At 42.8% G+C, this 16,862-nt stretch overlaps 1 protein-coding gene across 7 annotated transcripts in view; it reads left to right on the forward strand.

The window, feature by feature from the left end:
* Tiam2 (TIAM Rac1 associated GEF 2) overlaps positions 1 to 16,862 on the forward strand; it is a 193,919-nt gene that overhangs the window by 171,682 nt on the left and 5,375 nt on the right. For all 7 annotated transcript variants that reach the window (XM_023564560.2, XM_063232930.1, XM_013151077.3 and 4 more), the window contains 8 exons: positions 6,178 to 6,357; positions 8,856 to 8,924; positions 9,482 to 9,607; positions 10,377 to 10,485; positions 13,319 to 13,498; positions 14,946 to 15,064; positions 15,945 to 16,053; positions 16,666 to 16,724. In XM_023564560.2, coding sequence (XP_023420328.2) covers positions 6,178 to 6,357; positions 8,856 to 8,924; positions 9,482 to 9,607; positions 10,377 to 10,485; positions 13,319 to 13,498; positions 14,946 to 15,064; positions 15,945 to 16,053; positions 16,666 to 16,724 — 951 coding nt within the window. The remainder of the gene's footprint in view (positions 1 to 6,177; positions 6,358 to 8,855; positions 8,925 to 9,481; positions 9,608 to 10,376; positions 10,486 to 13,318; positions 13,499 to 14,945; positions 15,065 to 15,944; positions 16,054 to 16,665; positions 16,725 to 16,862) is intronic.

A 16,862-nucleotide genomic window follows, 5' to 3' on the forward strand; every position in this document is an offset into this window, starting at 1 on the left:
TGGAGTATATATATATATATATATATAATTGCATTTTATAAAAATATATGCATGAATATTTTTATACGGGAAATTATACATAAAAAGTTACTTCAAAAACACAGAGATCTATTTCCTTCCATCATTGATAAATGCTATTATCAGTTACCAATCAGTTATCATGCAAGGTATCTCATTGTATTTTGTATCAAAAGTTGTTTAGCTTAATTTTTACTTTCAGTTTATCTTCTCATTCTCTCTGCTGTAAACTTTGGAACTAGAGCCGTCTGGACTACAGAACAAAGAATATGAGACTTTGAGAGACCACGAGACCATGAGAATGGGTGTTTAATGCCCCTTTTGAGAGGCAGTATTTCTTCTACTTTTTGATAAGATTGAAAATCTCATGCTAGTTCCCTAGCGTTCTCAATGTATATACAACACACATGATTTGCTCCCCAAACATAAATGTCACTCATCACCTTGACTGTGTGTTTGCTCCCTCCTGCCCACCAAGGTGCTTACATAACTGCTCCCCCACCCTGGAAATCCCAGGTGTAGCACTGGAGTTCAGATGGGCTGTGCTGGGATGGCCCACGGCAGCTGAAACTGGACCTGCAGGACAGAAGCCCACCCTTGGTCCTAGTATGGGGAGTCGCCTCAATTCAGACCTAGGGTCTACCTCTTCCCCTTAGTCTTTCTGGAGAAGACTCCTAAATTTACTCTGGCTCTGGTAGATTCAGTCTCCCAGTAACACGTGGGGATAACATTAGATTGGCCTATAGATCAGCAATGACTTTAATAAAGTGCAGAGCAGGTCAAGAAAAAGTCCTCTGACCTTTTAGCTTTTGTTTTCCCTCTAAGGGGAGCATTTCTGACTTAACTAATTTGCTAGAATATGACAGCTGACACTGCAGTTGCATTCTGAAAACATTTAGAAATGTAGCCTTCTCATGGTGTCCCGATAATGAACTAAGAATTGTTTTTTAGTGGTCAGTAGATAAGAGCACAACACTTATGAACACCACCCTGCCAGGGCTCTCCCTCCTTTAGGACAATGGGCCATTTGCCTCAGGCCTAAAGTGTAGTTTCAGTTTTTTCATTATTCTCTTTAGTGGCAATAGAGGTCGCAGAACCCTAACCCTCCTGATACTCTGGTATGGTGAATCTTTGTGGACATTATTCAGACTTGGTGTTGGACCGTGTCAGTGGCTCAGTATGGCAGAAGACAGGTGGCAGCCAGGGATGTGCCAGAAGATCAACTAGTGACATCACCAGCCAACCCAACAGCATGATAGCAACTTTAAGGTCTCTGTCAGTTGATTGTTACTAAGGTCATTTTCTTATTCTCTAAACAGGGAACTCAAATAGTACACACTTCAGATGCTGTTAGGTGTTTCCATGTGAACTATTATTTGAAGTTTTGGAGTACTTTTTAACTCTTTTTCTCAGGCTAGATATGTCTTTGAGGCCAAGTGTTACAGATGCCCTTGACAAAGCTTATGGTACTTGGTGCCTGTATGAGTGTACTGCTGCACACTGAGCCAGAGGGATGGGACACAGCTCAGCTCCTAAGAGGAAAAGCCTTCTGATCAGCACCAGTATTTCATGCAGCAGCTATGAGACCTTAGTCATAGCTTTGAAATAATTCTGGATGATAAAACATACGTATCCCTGAGTAATTTTTTAAAAAAGTTTTAAAGCCCACAAGAAAATGGAAAAGCCTCAGGCACTGATGTCTCCAACTAGGAGCAAAGTAAATATCAAAGCTGTTGTGATTAAGGAAACAAAGTCTACAAATCAAGTCAAGAGGAGATTGTTATGGTGGTTTTCTGCTGAAAAGAACTGTACTGAATCCAGTTAGGAGGATCATAGAGGGACTCAGAATTTGATATGAAAAGGACTGTCTCCCTGCATTCTTCCAGAGGGTCTGGGCCAAGGCATTTCAGTATCACCCTTAAGCACAGCTTTATGGGTTCCTTGAAGACAGACACAGTTCAGCCTGTTTATTATACAAGCAGAAGGTGTCCTTATCCATGTATTGAAACAAAAACAAAAATAACTGTGTTTAAACATCTGTTTCTGAGTGAGCCATTCTTCCTGTATAAATAAGATGAAATCATTTTCAAGTAGTGGAACCTTAAAAACCTGAAAGGGGAAAAGAAACAGCAACAACAAAAGGGCCAGTATCATGTCTTTTTCAGACGGTTTAGGAAAACTGTTTAATCTCTTTAAAGGAGATATTGTATCCTCTTAAAAATGGTGAAGCCTACAATGAATGCAAGATTTTAGTGTTGACTGCTGCAAAGAGACAAACACAAGTCAGACAGAAACACTTCAGTGGGCCAGTGTTTCACCTCTGCAGGATCCTCACACTGCGGGGCAGGACTGGCCCGATCCACTTCTCCACCGCGCTCTGAGCAGGGATGACTGCACCCCTAGAACACTGGCGCCGTGGAGGCTTGGTGGACAGAGGCGGCAGGCAAAGCAAGCCATCTTTGCCTGTGCTCTGCTGGATACCGAGGAGCAGCCAGTGCTGTGTGGACAGGTAGAGAGGAGCGGGTCTCACCCATGAAGGTCCAGCCCAAGCCTCCCTGCCCCACACTGGAAAGCCTTGGTGGGTCATAGTAAAGACAGAATGCCCGTGAGTTCTGTAACAGTGCCTCACATATGTTTGGTGAAGAGTAATCCCTCAACACATAGTAAGCTTCTTTACTCCTAGAACCAGTAGCAGTTTGACATGTCACCGCTGCTGCCTTTTCATGATTAAGGACAGTGAGGACTCTGGAGTCATCGCTATTCCTAGAAAGGCTTATGAATTCCACATTGAATTTACCTTTAGGGGTTTCGTGTTTATACCATCACTGAGCATAGAGGAACTGCAGTATAATCTCTCAGGTGCTGCTTTCACCCACAGTTTTGCAGAACTCATGTCTGCTGTCATCTGTTAGGAGCCCGGCCTCCTTTTGATTCAAGGTAATGTTCACAGCCCAACTATTAAATGTGCTAAAGGTGTCTTTGCAGCACTTTAGCACTTAAGTGCAGTACATTGAAAAGTAGATTTAATATTGAACAATTTCAGAACCAGACATGTTTTTAAATGAATTTTCGTTTTCTAAAATGGCAAGATACTTTATTTTTAAAATCTCGTTATTTTAACACTGCATCGTTAGGTGTGATTTTTGACATCCCAGCAAGGCAAAGCTGTAAGCTCACCAGATGCCATTTAACTTATGGTGCATTTCGTCAGATCTTCTTTTATACAGTGTATGCAAGCTTAATATAACTTCCACAGCTCTGGAAACTTCGTTTTCAGGATTATAAAATTAAATTGTCTGAGCTTGCGGTGCAAATCCCAGGACGGAGATTTCAAAAGGGAGTTTTGGAGTTTGAGTACTTTTGTTATGGGCTTTTTAGAATTTAGTAGAGACTAAGCCAGAACACCAGGGTCAGGGTGTGATTCTGCCTCCTGCCTCCCATCTCCTGCCCTCATTCCACATCTTTTATGTGACTGCCTCTCAATACAGATGTGTGGGACACCGTGATCTGCCTGGAGTCAACACACTTCCGGGAAATCCAAGCAGATAAGCATGTCCTGAGGGGCAGACCAGCTGTTCTCTGGAGGTCACACATTGGCATCACTTGGGGAACTTTTTAAAAAACACTCATGATGGGGTCCCAGGTTTTCTGTTTCACTTGATCTCAGCATGGTGCTTTTGAAAGCCCCCAGCAAAGCTAACATGAAGTCAGTGTTGAGGTCCATTGATGAGCAGAGGCAGGATTCAGATTGTTTCTGTTAGATTTCTTTGTGTTCCTCAGAGGCTCATGTCCTGGAAGGGAAGGGATGGCTCCTTTTGGCTGCACTGTTCTGTGTACCACCAGGATCTCATATCACTGAACAGCTTTGGAGAGTCTTTAAAAGACGAATCATACAATTTGGTTGTTACAAACATGAGATATTTGAAAAATCAGGTTGCATTCTGATTGGTGCCTTAAAATCTGTATCTGCTTCATCCCCCTTCTACTTGGAAATCTTACCCTGAAATACACGTCTTCTGACAGGCATTGCCAGAAATATGCATGTGTTTGCATTTAAAAAAGGAAAATAGATGGAAAATATGTATTCCCAGGAGAATCATTAGTACTTATTCATGCTTTTGAACTGTCTTGAAAACAAATTATATGTTATGTACCTGCATGTCTAGTTGAAGGCTTAGCACATGCTACCTGCTTGATCTAACTTGTGTACCAGGATTCTTCACAAGATGAGAGAGAAGCCAGGCTCTGTGTGTTACTCAGTCTAGTTTCCCACTGCTCGTGTGGGGTGTTCTGTGGTTCTCCTTTGGACCAGGCTCCTGGCAGGACCACATTACAAGCCACTGCTTTGCTGAAGCCTTCCTTGGCAGCCCGTTCCAAAGTGACACTTCTGTGTCATTGTCTTACATTTTCTATTTCTTCCATTCAAGCTTGTGGAGGTTTTCAGACTACCTTAGACTGCACTTAGGTGTTTCCAGCCTTGGTGAGTCTTCTGTTTCTGGATACGAACTATCCATAATTTGGAGACAGAATAAGCCCACAATTGACATTCACCAAACTGATTGAAAGGCGGAAGGTGAGTGTTAAGTTTTAATACTGAGGATGTATTTTCAGCAGATTAGGACACTGCTGGAGTAGAGGTAGAACAGAAAGGGAAGGTGGGCCAGGGTATCCTGGGTTGCCTTGTGGCATTCACTGTGTCATGTGACAACTTACATAGAAAGCATGTGTCAGGTCACTACAGTGGACCAGCATACTTATGTCAGTTGTCTCTCTTCTGAAATAACCAAGCAAAAAAAGTGAAGTAAGTTAGTGTTAAGAGATCTAAGTTTAGCTTTTTGTCCCATAGAATGATGGCTCAAAGTCGGGCACGAAGGCATCTAAAATGAAGAAAGGATCATTTTAGTTGAGACCCAGAGCAGCCACATATTGCAGGTATTGGTCACTCACATAGGGACCATGGTGCTCAAGGCTGAATAGTGTAGGAGAGGTGAACACCGAGCTGGGTGTGTGAGGTGATGTCGAAGAAAGACACAGCTCTTGCCCTCCACAAGCTTCCAGACCAGACTGTGGTGAGATGGGGTGGAGATGGATGTGGGCAGGATGGAAAGAGAAGATGCTCCTGGAATATATTGTGGAGTACTCTGAGAACTATGCAAGTGCACAGGAGGAGATGTGTTTGAGATTTTAAGCTGCCAGTCCATGGCAGGAGCACATGAGTGAATCTCTTTGAGGAAGCAATCACAGAGTGCTCAGATCTAATTAGGAACTTGCATTAAAAGTTTTAGCGCCCGCATCTCCAAATACTCCTGTTCTTCCTTGTCCCCAATCTGTGATCGATGTCCTGGAATGAATGCTGTCTTTGCCCATGCTCCCTAACCTTGCCATGGTTACTGCTGAGACCCAGCTTAACCCCTCTTCTGTGAAGGTTTGCCACAGGGCTGGTCATGCTCCTCCTCACACTTCACCCAGCAACCTGTGCTAGCTGCCTGTACTTCCATAACGCTTTGTACCCCTTTAGGGTAGGGACTTTGTTTCTTTTCTGTTTTGGTCTTTACTCCACTCTCAGAACATGTACCAGCTCAAGACTTTTCCACTCATAACTGTACTTGGCACAAGCTGGCATAGCTCAGTCATCAGATCTGAGGGCAGCACTCCAGGCTCCCTGGGCAAGCTACCCAAGGTTGCTGTGTTGCCTCTCCATTCCTGAGTCTCCCAGGCTGTCTGTCTGGGAGGTAGAAAGCTGCCTAGACCCAATGGTGAGGGGCAGGGTGAACTCAGTAAAGCTGTTTCCTGTGTGTGCTCTCAGAATTTTTCATGCCTTGATTTCAGAGCAACCTCAGCTTCAGAGCAGACTGTTAGCCAGCCCTTGCCTCTTGGATTCTAGTACTGAAGAAGCGAATCACAACCGGGTTGTGACACCGGTTTTAACACCGGGATGCGTTGTATGTGAAAATTCTAACATTGTGTAGACACCATTTTCCTCACTGAACTCAAAATGATAGCCAGAGTGGTCTGAGGTGAATGAAACTACTTCCCTTGTCCCAAGTCTCTGAGATTCTGCAGTGAGTGCCTGGCACAGGTACTTTATGTCTTTGGTGGGCTGCTGATGTCAACGGTGAGTATCCTGATTATTACTTTCCACCTCTTGTCATCTCTCAGAGTGCAGAACAGATCGCTACACTGTGTAGGGGCTTTAACGACACACAGACCAAGAGTATGGAAGGACCCAGGGAAAGTCAGGACCCACCTCCGAGGCCTCTGGCCCGCCACCTGTCCGATGCCGACCGCCTCCGGAAAGTCATCCAGGAACTTGTGGACACCGAGAAGTCTTATGTGAAGGTAACAGGAAGTGGTGGGCATTCACTGCTCTTTGCTGATGGGAAGGTGTGTGCTAGCAGAGGACTCAGATCACCTCTGCCCCAGACACCTGCCAATCATGGAGTAGGCACCTGCTCCTAGAAGCATTAGGGGACAGAGTGATGCAAGAGTGGAAGAGGGAGAGAACCCGGAAAAAATTTAGTTTCTTGGTTCATTTTGTTACCAAGGTAGCTCTCACTATGGAAACAGATGTTCTAGTTTGTCATTTGCAATCTGTGGGAGGAAGTCTGTATTGCTTTAGCAACAGAGACTGGAGATCACTTTAGGTGACAAGGAATCAGGGAATAATCTATACACAAGTGGCAGGATACCGGCCCCAGAGCCCAGACAGACCGCAGGCCATCCCTGCCCGTGGGGGCCCCTGTGTAGAACGGAGGCCCTCATGCAGCCTGGTCTTCACGTGAGAGTATTCCCACAACATGGTTCGGGCACAGTTGCTGAGTGTCTTGAGTTCTCAGAAAATTCATTTATCTCATCAGCCTCCAGTTAGTGGCCTGACAATCATTTTACAGACAGAGGAGCCTGGAAAAGCAGAGTTCTTTAAGTTCTTGCCGCAGCTTTGCAGCTACTTTGTATTTGTTCAAACACCACAAAAGCATGGCACAAAGCTGAGATAGAGGCCTGGCATCGTACCTTTGGGTGCATGTTGGGCCCCTTTTCCATTGTGCCCCCATGTTCTTCCAGGAGTGAGGCACTCAGTCTAGGAGTTTAGGTTGGCACACGTGTGGCTAGTAGCTTCTTTCTCTACAAGACATATGTGGACTTTCCTTTTAATCACATCACTGCTGTTTCCCCGGACTTTCCCAAAAGTCTTAGCCAAAGCTCCTGCGTTTGGTCCTTAGGGGAGAAAGAAAAGCCAGTGGGAAAGATGAGAGTTGAGCTTCAGTTTCCATTGTGTCTTCTCTCACATCCAGTGTAGAGAGATGAAGTGGCCACCAGGGAGTTCAGACTGTATCCACAGTGACCTTTGGCCAAGTAGGTCTGTGACCTGTAGATGTTTTTGAGACTTCAGAGACCTTTGATGTTTTGAGAAAAGTCGTGGAGCCCTTGCATGCAGAGTGAGGAGCAGAGTTGAAAGCAGGACCTGAGTCCCTTTTTGTCTTCATGGTTTTCTGCTTTCCTGTGAAGCCACACTGCTCTAGGAAGGTCATTCAGTGTGATGCTGGTAGCATTTTGAGGTGAACATTGTGGACAAGTAGACAAAGGGAACCAAGTCATATCGCTCTGCAAGAAACCTGCGCTTTGTCTTCATAGGGCCCCTGGCTTCATGGCTCTGTCACCCCCAGCTCAGCGTGACCTGCTCTTGCTGTGCAGTAAGTCCTCTGAGCTGCTGGCCTGGCCTGGATGGGAGTGACTGCTGCACTGCCACTGTCTGTACAAATAACCACCCGGGGTGCCCACTGTGACTCACATGCTCCCCGATGTTTTTCAATTTCTGTTGTTGATATTTAACACAGAATTTCCCTTGTCAGTCCTTAACCTGAATCTCTGCATGCTCCTTGAAATTTGCAACATCTATGTGTATCCCAAGATTGCATTGAGTGACTTCTCACGTCTCAGGCTGCTGTGGAATGTGATGAGGGAGGGAACTTTCTATTGTGAAAGCCCATCGGCATCACAGGCCTGGCTTTCCTTGCAGAACCGGCACTGTGAAGGTTCTGGGAGTGCTCTGGGCTTTGCAAAGCTCTCTAGGTCTTAGATTTGCCCCTTGTAAGATGGGGGAGTCAGTGTAGTTGACTTTCTAGCCGACCATGTCTAGAATTTTAGGATTCAGAGTTTTTTCTTCATAATAAGTAAAACATGAAAGAGAAAGCTTCTCTATTTTTCTATTTCTATCACTAAATTAAATTGGTCTTGGCTTCAAATTAATGTTAGAAGAAAACCTTGATGGGTTTTGCAAATACAGCGAGTTTCCACTATTTTGTGCTGCTAGCACCCACTAAACTAGAGTCCTAGTTATGGCTTAGATTTTAAACAAGACTGCTAATCTTTGGAAGCTTTTGCTTGCATTGGAACATCAGAGTTTGAATTCTGCTGGTGGATGAAGCCCAAAGTTGAAGAGCTCCCTAGTCTCACAGCTCCATGCTAGTGTTACTGTGCTGAAAACCAGATGTCCAGTGGCTGTGGTCACACCTGGCAGCAGTATTGTTCTTAGGTACACTTCACTTCCCTTGCAGAGAAAGGAGGGTTCCAGGGGTCTAGTGCCAGGCTGTCCTGTCAACAAGACAGTAAGCAGAGATGTGATGAAGCTGTAAGGAACTATGTGGAATTCAGGTGATGGTGGTAATGAGAGGTTTAACCTTTGCATTAGGTGGGCAAAATAACCACTTTTAGGAACAAGAATTTCAGCAAGATAAACTCCATCATTCCTAATGGGAGTATTTGGAGCTGCCGTGAGGGGTACTGGAATCTCTTGGGTATCTGAGAGATTTAAGTGTAAGAGTCTCCTCCTCTTTCAGGATCTGAGCTGTCTCTTTGAATTATACCTGGAACCACTTCAGAATGAGACTTTCCTTACCCAAGATGAGGTAAATATTCACTTTTTCTCTATTCATTGAACCTTTGTTCAGGCCAGAATCTGTTCACTTTTTAGCACACCTCCTTGGGAACTATGTATACCAATTCCAAAAGAACATCTGACACTCAGGGTCTTCAGAAAGTCCCATATGTGAGCACTTCCTAAGTGATGTATAGGGCTTCTTCTGCATGAGCTCAGTGGCAGTATAACAAGCAGAAAGATGGTCGTACTTTTTTTATGTGGGGAGGAGGTATGGCCAACATACTTCTCAATTACATTTTTAATGCTAAATCGAAGGGATTAGATCTTTAGGCTGACTTCTATTTTTCCTGATTTGAATTCCAAAGATTTTATATCCACTTAAAAAAGTTATTTTAGGCCAAAAAAAGGAATCATAGCATGTGGAACTGCAGTCTCTCTCCATATAATTTATGTGCTGTTCTGTAAAGGTTTGCCTCTCGCTCTTTCCTGGGAATGCTTCCTCATGGTGGACATGTGGGCCTGAGAAGTAGCAAGCCTCTGGCTTGTCCTGGCTAACCTTTCTTTTCAAACCTGACCTTCACCTAGATGGAGTCACTTTTTGGAAGCTTGCCAGAGATGCTGGAGTTTCAGAAGGTGTTTCTGGAGACTCTCGAGGATGGAATCTCGGCTTCCTCTGACTTTAATATACTGGAAACTCCCTCACAGTTTAGAGTAAGTATTTTTATACTTGGACTTAAAGCAAAAAGAGGTATTTGTGGCACAAGTTTTTCCCTTAAAATAGAACCTGTTGTACCTTGTCAAGGTAAATTTAGTGTTTGCATTTTTCCCCCCAGAGGTGGTAGAAGAAGGCTACATTTGTTTCTCTTAGAGTCATTGCTTCTGGTAGTCAGAAGCCTGGCCAGCTTCACCTCTGTGAAGTCACCTCTGTGAAGTTGTTGACCAGACATGTGCTCTGTGTTCACTTTTGAGGAAGGATGTATAGAGCGATAACTTCTGAAGTAATAGTACCTACCCGACACCTGTAGACCAGGGCAGAGAATAGGATTCAGATGCCCTGAGTGAGGGTTCCATGAGGTGGCTGAGTTAGTGCTGTGGTTGACCAGAAGTCCCTCCAGCGGCAAGGCTAAAAGCAGTAGAAAGGTGGCCAGGAAGTATATGGTGAGCATCATTCATCCCAGCTAATTGGGAACTGGTTGTTAGTTCACTCTTGGGATGTTTGTAGCTCACCTTGCCAGATGTATGTATCTTAGTACTTTTTTGCCCTGTGGCTGCACATTGGGTCAGAAGACTCTGTTGCCAGGAATCTTTCCATCAAGCTAAAGATCCCAGTGGAGGGATGCATGGATTGATCTCCATCTGCAGAGTGAATGGAGTGGTCCTGTGCTTACTTCCCTTGTGACTCCTGTTAGTGCTGTGGCATCCAGGCACACACATACTGAGTAAACCATGTCTGATTTGACTTTTTCTATTCCCCTTCTAGAAGTTGCTGTTTTCTCTTGGGGGCTCATTCCTCTATTATGCAGACCATTTTAAACTCTACAGTGGATTCTGTGCTAATCATATTAAAGTACAGAAGGTTCTTGAACGAGGTGAGTTGCTTGTATCTTTATAGTCGTGCTTTTTGTGTTGTTAACTGTTAATAAAGGGCAATTCATATTTAGCAATATAGGTAAGTGCAATTTTAGTGGATTATGCTCCATTTTATGACCTTGGAAGAGTCAAGTTAAAGGGAATATTTTCAGTTTATTTCAGTTTTTTGGTAGCAGTGAACAAATGCCCTTCGAAGCAGAGATGCTGCTTGGTCATGCATCACTTTGTTGGCAAATTGCATTCGAACTTTTTCTTACTGCATCTTGTTCTCTCAAACCTCACAATGATAAGCCTTGTGTGCAGAAGGGAAATGGATAATATAATTTTTTGTTGTTTTGTCAACTCTGTTCTTAAATCCCAGAAGCTACTACAAACTACCGCCATCAAACTTACAAAATGTGTTAGCTAAAATTGAAGTCTCTTTGGTGGATTTGTTTCTTCAGAGGTCACTTTTCAGTGGTTCTTTGGACTGTCCTGGAGGGTGTGGAGAGGCTTGTTCTAACACCCAGCTGTTTAACCATTTTCACTGATGTGATTTTGCCATTTGGTTTAAAGGCAAACTTTCACAGCATCCCAGAAGCCTCCAGTTTTAAACAATGGAGTTGTGTGGTACTTGTAATTAATAAGACCCAGACCAAATCCATCTTTTCGAATCACTTTAAACAGAGGTCTAACTCCACTGGCATTTTGTCCCATAAACATCTTCTGGATAGTCTAAGAGCATGCAATACTTTATTCCTCCTTTGTCATAAAGATGAAGGATCACTTCACTGTTGACTTGGCTAGGAAGGCATGTTTCAAAATGGTACTGTGTCTCCTAGATCAGTGATGGCAAACCCATGGCACACATGTTGAAGCAGACTATTTGTTATCACTGAGGGCTGTAAAAGGTTCGCTGTCACTGTCCTAGATGCTGTAGATTTTGCTTCTGACACAGAGTTTCAAATATCTTCATTCAGATTGATTATACTCCAAACATCTGGTCAATAGTGTCAACTGATTGACTGCAAAGTGGCAGCTGGTATTCCCCTTCTGGGCATCTCTCCAGAAGAATTAAAAACACACCCCAGTGATATATGTGCACCATGTTTATAGCAGCACAATTTGTAACAGCTAAATCTTGGAAAGAACCTAAATGCCCATCGATTGAGGAATAGATAAAAAAAGATGTAGTATTTTTATCCAGTGGTGTACTACATGGCTATAAAGAAGCATAAACTTGAGGCTTTCATAGGTAGATGGTACTGTGTCTCCTAGATCAGTGATGGCAAACCCATGGCACACATGTTGAAGCAGACTATTTGTTATCACTGAGGGCTGTAAAAGGTTCGCTGTCACTGTCCTAGATGCTGTAGATTTTGCTTCTGACACAGAGTTTCAAATATCTTCATTCAGATTGATTATACTCCAAACATCTGGTCAATAGTGTCAACTGATTGACTGCAAAGTGGCAGCTGGTATTCCCCTTCTGGGCATCTCTCCAGAAGAATTAAAAACACACCCCAGTGATATATGTGCACCATGTTTATAGCAGCACAATTTGTAACAGCTAAATCTTGGAAAGAACCTAAATGCCCATCGATTGAGGAATAGATAAAAAAAGATGTAGTATTTTTATCCAGTGGTGTACTACATGGCTATAAAGAAGCATAAACTTGAGGCTTTCATAGGTAGATGGATGCAACTTGAGACTGTACTCATAAGTGAAATAAACCAGACTCACATGTGTAAACATCACATTGTCTCCCTAGTGTAAGAAACTAAGAGTAAATAAGATCCAGATGTACAGTAGATATTGTGAAAGGGGAAGAGACTGCTCAAAAGGAAAGAACAACTGGAATGAGGAGGAAAGGAGAAAAGGGGAAAAAATATATATGTATACAAACGATAGCTAAGATAATTAAACTAGTAATTTCTATTAGTTCATAGAAAAGAATGGTTTGTACTTACATTGATCACTTTTTCATGCCTATATTTTGTAATCTGAACAACTACTTTGAAGATAATAATATGCAATATATTAACTACTGTTTTACTATCTTTTTAAAATTTCTCTATCACTTTTTTCTCTTTACAATAAAATTTAAAAAACAAAACAAAAAACAAAGAGGCAGCTGGTGTGTTCGTTGGCATTCATACTAAATGTACCTGGGTTCTCGGTGTATCCTTCACGACACTCAGGTAGTGAATAGAAAGGCAGCTCTCAATGCCAGCATGGTTTTTAATGTCCTATCTAAAAGAAAGGAACTGCAGCCCTGATGTGAGAATGTACGCTGCTTGGAGCTGTGGAGAAAGCTTTGGGAATGATCTAACTCATTGCAAAGGAAAAAATGATACTCAGTTATTTTCAATACAGGATAAGCACAAACAGTGCTATTGAGGCCAGTGGGAGAAACTCTGGCTGTGTAACTCTCTTTGTAGGCTTTGATATAGGTCTGCATTAGTTTGTGGCTTTAAGAATTGATTTAAACTCACTGTTTTGCTGTCTATAACAGTATCTCTCATGAAGATGCAATATATGTGTGTATATAAATACACATACACACACACACACAGACACATACACACAGGGTGCTCTCTCTGGCTCATGGCCTGTACTCCTCTGGTATCCTGAAAAGCTTCCTTCATGCCCAGGACTTATTAGACCTAGATGCTGAACCCCACGTTGATAGCTTGTTGCTTGATGCCCTGATGTGCTTGGATGGTGATTATGGGATGGCACTAGAAGGACCATGAAACAGGTGTTTAAAAACAACTCTGTTAAGATAAATGACTCACTGTGTAACATATCTAGTTGTGCTCTTCTAAGGGTCTTTTACTCATTGCTTGCAGCTAAAACTGATAAGGCATTTAAGACTTTTCTGGATGCCCGGAATCCCACTAAGCAGCATTCCTCCACCCTGGAGTCTTACCTTATCAAACCGGTGCAGAGAGTGCTCAAGTACCCCCTGCTGCTGAAGGAGCTTGTGTCCCTGACGGACCACGAGAGTGAGGAGCACTACCACCTGACCGGTAAGGCTGTGAGTGGAGCTGCTTGCCCTCCGTGCCTACAGGCTCACCTGTTCTCCCATGTGGAAGTGTGTTGTGAATCATTTGTCACTACTGTGATCACTCTTCTTGGTTACAACTTTCATAAATGAAAAACACCTTGATACAGCCATCACATTACAGTGTACAGTAACCTTTGGTAAAAATGATTTCAGTGGAGGACCCCAAGCTCTTCTGGAACGATGACTCAAACTTTTAAGAGTTAATTTAAGCTCAATGAGTTGAGTAAATTAGTACATGTCACTTGGCTAGTGAATAGTGCCATCAGAATTGAGAATCAGACCTCTTTCTCATCGCCTGTGTAGCAGTGGTGTTTCCTGCCTAGTGCTGCTGGCCACAGGTGCTGCACAAGGCGCCATCTTGCGGATTTTTCTGAGAACTCGGCTGTGAAACTAAGAGCTCAGTTTATGCTTATGTCAGACACACTGCTGTGCTATCATCTGAAATCTTTAAAATTACTGGCCTATAGTACAATTTGAGAAAAACATAGAGCCCCACAGTTTGAGAGAAGAGTATCCATTAGAGAGATGCTTCATTTGGACTAGAGGAACTGGGAGGTCCAGTTAATTCATAAAATTCCTAGGGAGACACATTTATTTATACAGGTCAGATTATACTGTAAAGTAGCTACCACTTACTCAGTACTTCTACTTAGCAAGTGTCAGGATATTTATGTGACTTTTTTTAAATCTGCACAATGACTTAATGACTTGACCAGTTTCATTTTCTAGAAGAGGAAACCCTTCTGGGAAGAACACTTTGCCAGAGTTCTATCTAGAGAGAAACTATGGGCAGAGCTAGAACTCTGCCCCAGTCAGGCAGCCTCAAATACCTGCTCTTGAATTCTACTTCATTTCAAGGAGAATTTGAGGTGGAAGATGATTTGTTCTTTGTGATGACAAACTTACAATAGGGCTGTGGTGAGCTTTGCATGAATTATGCTGCTGGTGGTGAGAACAGCTCTTGAATCCTGCTTTGAATCTTAAATTCTATCTTAGTCACTTTGTTCTTTTTAAGATGCAGTATCTGACACCCACAAACTAAAGGAAGAGAGGCAGTGGTAACCAGGGTCAGCTGGCTCCAAGGGAGAAAGGCATGGCAGGGAGGCTTAGCGGAGGAAAAGAGGCTTCACTTTGTAGTGTCCAGAAAGCAAAGAGAGTCAAGCGGGAAGCCAGCAAGGGAGATACATTGTTTCAGGTCATGCCCATGGCCTGCCTCTTCTAACCAGGCCGCACCTCCTAACAGCAAGCCAGTTATAATATGCCTGCATAATGCATCATCTTCCAAAGGTCCCATCTATGATCTCATGAGGCTGTAGGGAGAAATCTAGAGAGAAACTATAACATGCTCTTCCATTATTGCTATTGGATAGATTTAAATACTACAATGAAGATGATTTCTTATTTTGCAGAAGCATTAAAGGCGATGGAAAAAGTAGCGAGCCACATCAATGAGATGCAGAAGATCTATGAGGATTACGGGACTGTGTTTGACCAGTTGGTGGCGGAGCAGAGTGGCACAGAGAAGGAGGTCTGTGGAGCTCTAGCCTCAGGGGCCTTGTGGGTGGGCGGGGCTTAGGGGACCTATTAGGACCCCACAATTTTGTTTTTAACTTTAATGTATGTAATAAACTATATGGGTTAGAAAGAAATATAAAATACCTTACATTGATCTAAAAATGTGGCCTTATGTTAGCATTATGCAAAGAAGACAAACACCACTGAGCTCCAATCCCTGCTCTTCCCTCCTTTCCTGTGGGCATGAGGTCTGCCCGTCCCAGGGGCTGGAACAGAGGGTGGCTTGGCCTGGGAGAGAAGAGAAGATGGATAAGAGAGGGCAGCATATGGAGAGAATACAGGGCTTCTCTCTTTTTCATTTTTTTTTTTTTCCTTTTAAAGCATCAACTATTCATAGTTACCTGCTTACTTAAAACAGTCCAAGTAGAAGATGACATTTTCTCTATATAAGTACATTCTTTTATGGTCTGATTGCTAAATTTAGAGCCTTGTGATTCTAAAGCTACTACACAAGAAGCAATACAGTTTAAGTAGCCAATGACAAGAAAATGAGCCAGAGTTTAATTTTTTTTAAGATCAGTGTCAGTGTTGGTAGTTTTTTATTAGCAGGCCCAATATATTTTGGGAATCAGAGATGGTGAACATACTAAATCTGTGGAATATGTTAGTTAACGCAGGCCTTTGGATGGAACACTAACCCCGTGCTAGAATGTTAAGGGAATGGAGTTGCTGATGTGGCAACATACATGTTATGCCAACATATATGTTATCTTACATACATGTACGTAAGTGTACACTGAAAATGCCTTCACCTTTATTTATCATTCATTATGTAACACAGAATCATCTGTCTCAGAGTTTCCACATCTTTACTTCCTGTTTTTACACTCCAGGTAACAGAACTTTCCATGGGAGAACTTCTGATGCACTCTACAGTCTCCTGGTTGAATCCATTTCTGTCTCTAGGAAAAGCCAGAAAGGACCTTGAACTCACAGTATTTGGTTAGTATTCAATGCAGAAAAATGTAACTGACATGGGACTGGCAGTAATGAGGTTTCCCAGACCTGCTGGATGTCCAGGTATTAGAAGAGTTGCTGTGATGGCCAGAGACGTAACAGAACCAGCCTCCAGCTAGTTACAATACCATGGCTTTGCGTACTTATCATCTGGTTCTTCCTTGTGCTGCATGGCTCAGCCCAAGAGTTACAGCAGCAGATCTCAGGGCCTATTTGGAAATGTGGTATATTATTGGTTTGCTAAATTTCAAAAATCTCTTAATTCCACTGGGAGTTGGGGTAGTAGGTATTATATAGATTATGTATGGTCATTGAGATGAACACCATAATCTCAGCTTTCAGTAGAACAAAGAAGAAATGCTGGGAGCTTCTGTAGAGAACAGTTAGTAAATAAGCAGAACTTCTTCATAGAAGACAGAAGAAACAAAACAGAAGAAGAAAGTACTGTTTATTCACCCAATTTTTTGTCATAATGGGATCTTAGAGATTGGGAGATTTATAAATTTGAAGAGCTTTGTTCAAGAAGACATTCTGTTCTATTTTAACACGAGAAGAGCTTGTATAAAATGAGCTATTTTTCCCTTTTCCTTTCTTTAGTTTTTAAGAGAGCTGTCATATTGGTTTATAAAGAAAACTGCAAACTGAAAAAGAAGCTGGTAAGATGAATTACTATTAATTAAAGCTAGCTTTTCATGGCTATCTCTTCCTGTAACACTGGACTGCAAAGGCTGCTATGCACCAGTCGCACTGACTGTTGTTATTCTGAGAGGACAGCCAAATCGAGTCCCCAGAAC

Source organism: Cavia porcellus, unplaced genomic scaffold (assembly GCF_034190915.1).
Source record: "Cavia porcellus strain 051 isolate PalLab524CR breed Dunkin Hartley unplaced genomic scaffold, mCavPor4.1 scaffold_22, whole genome shotgun sequence".
Classification (NCBI taxonomy): domain Eukaryota; kingdom Metazoa; phylum Chordata; class Mammalia; order Rodentia; family Caviidae; genus Cavia; species Cavia porcellus.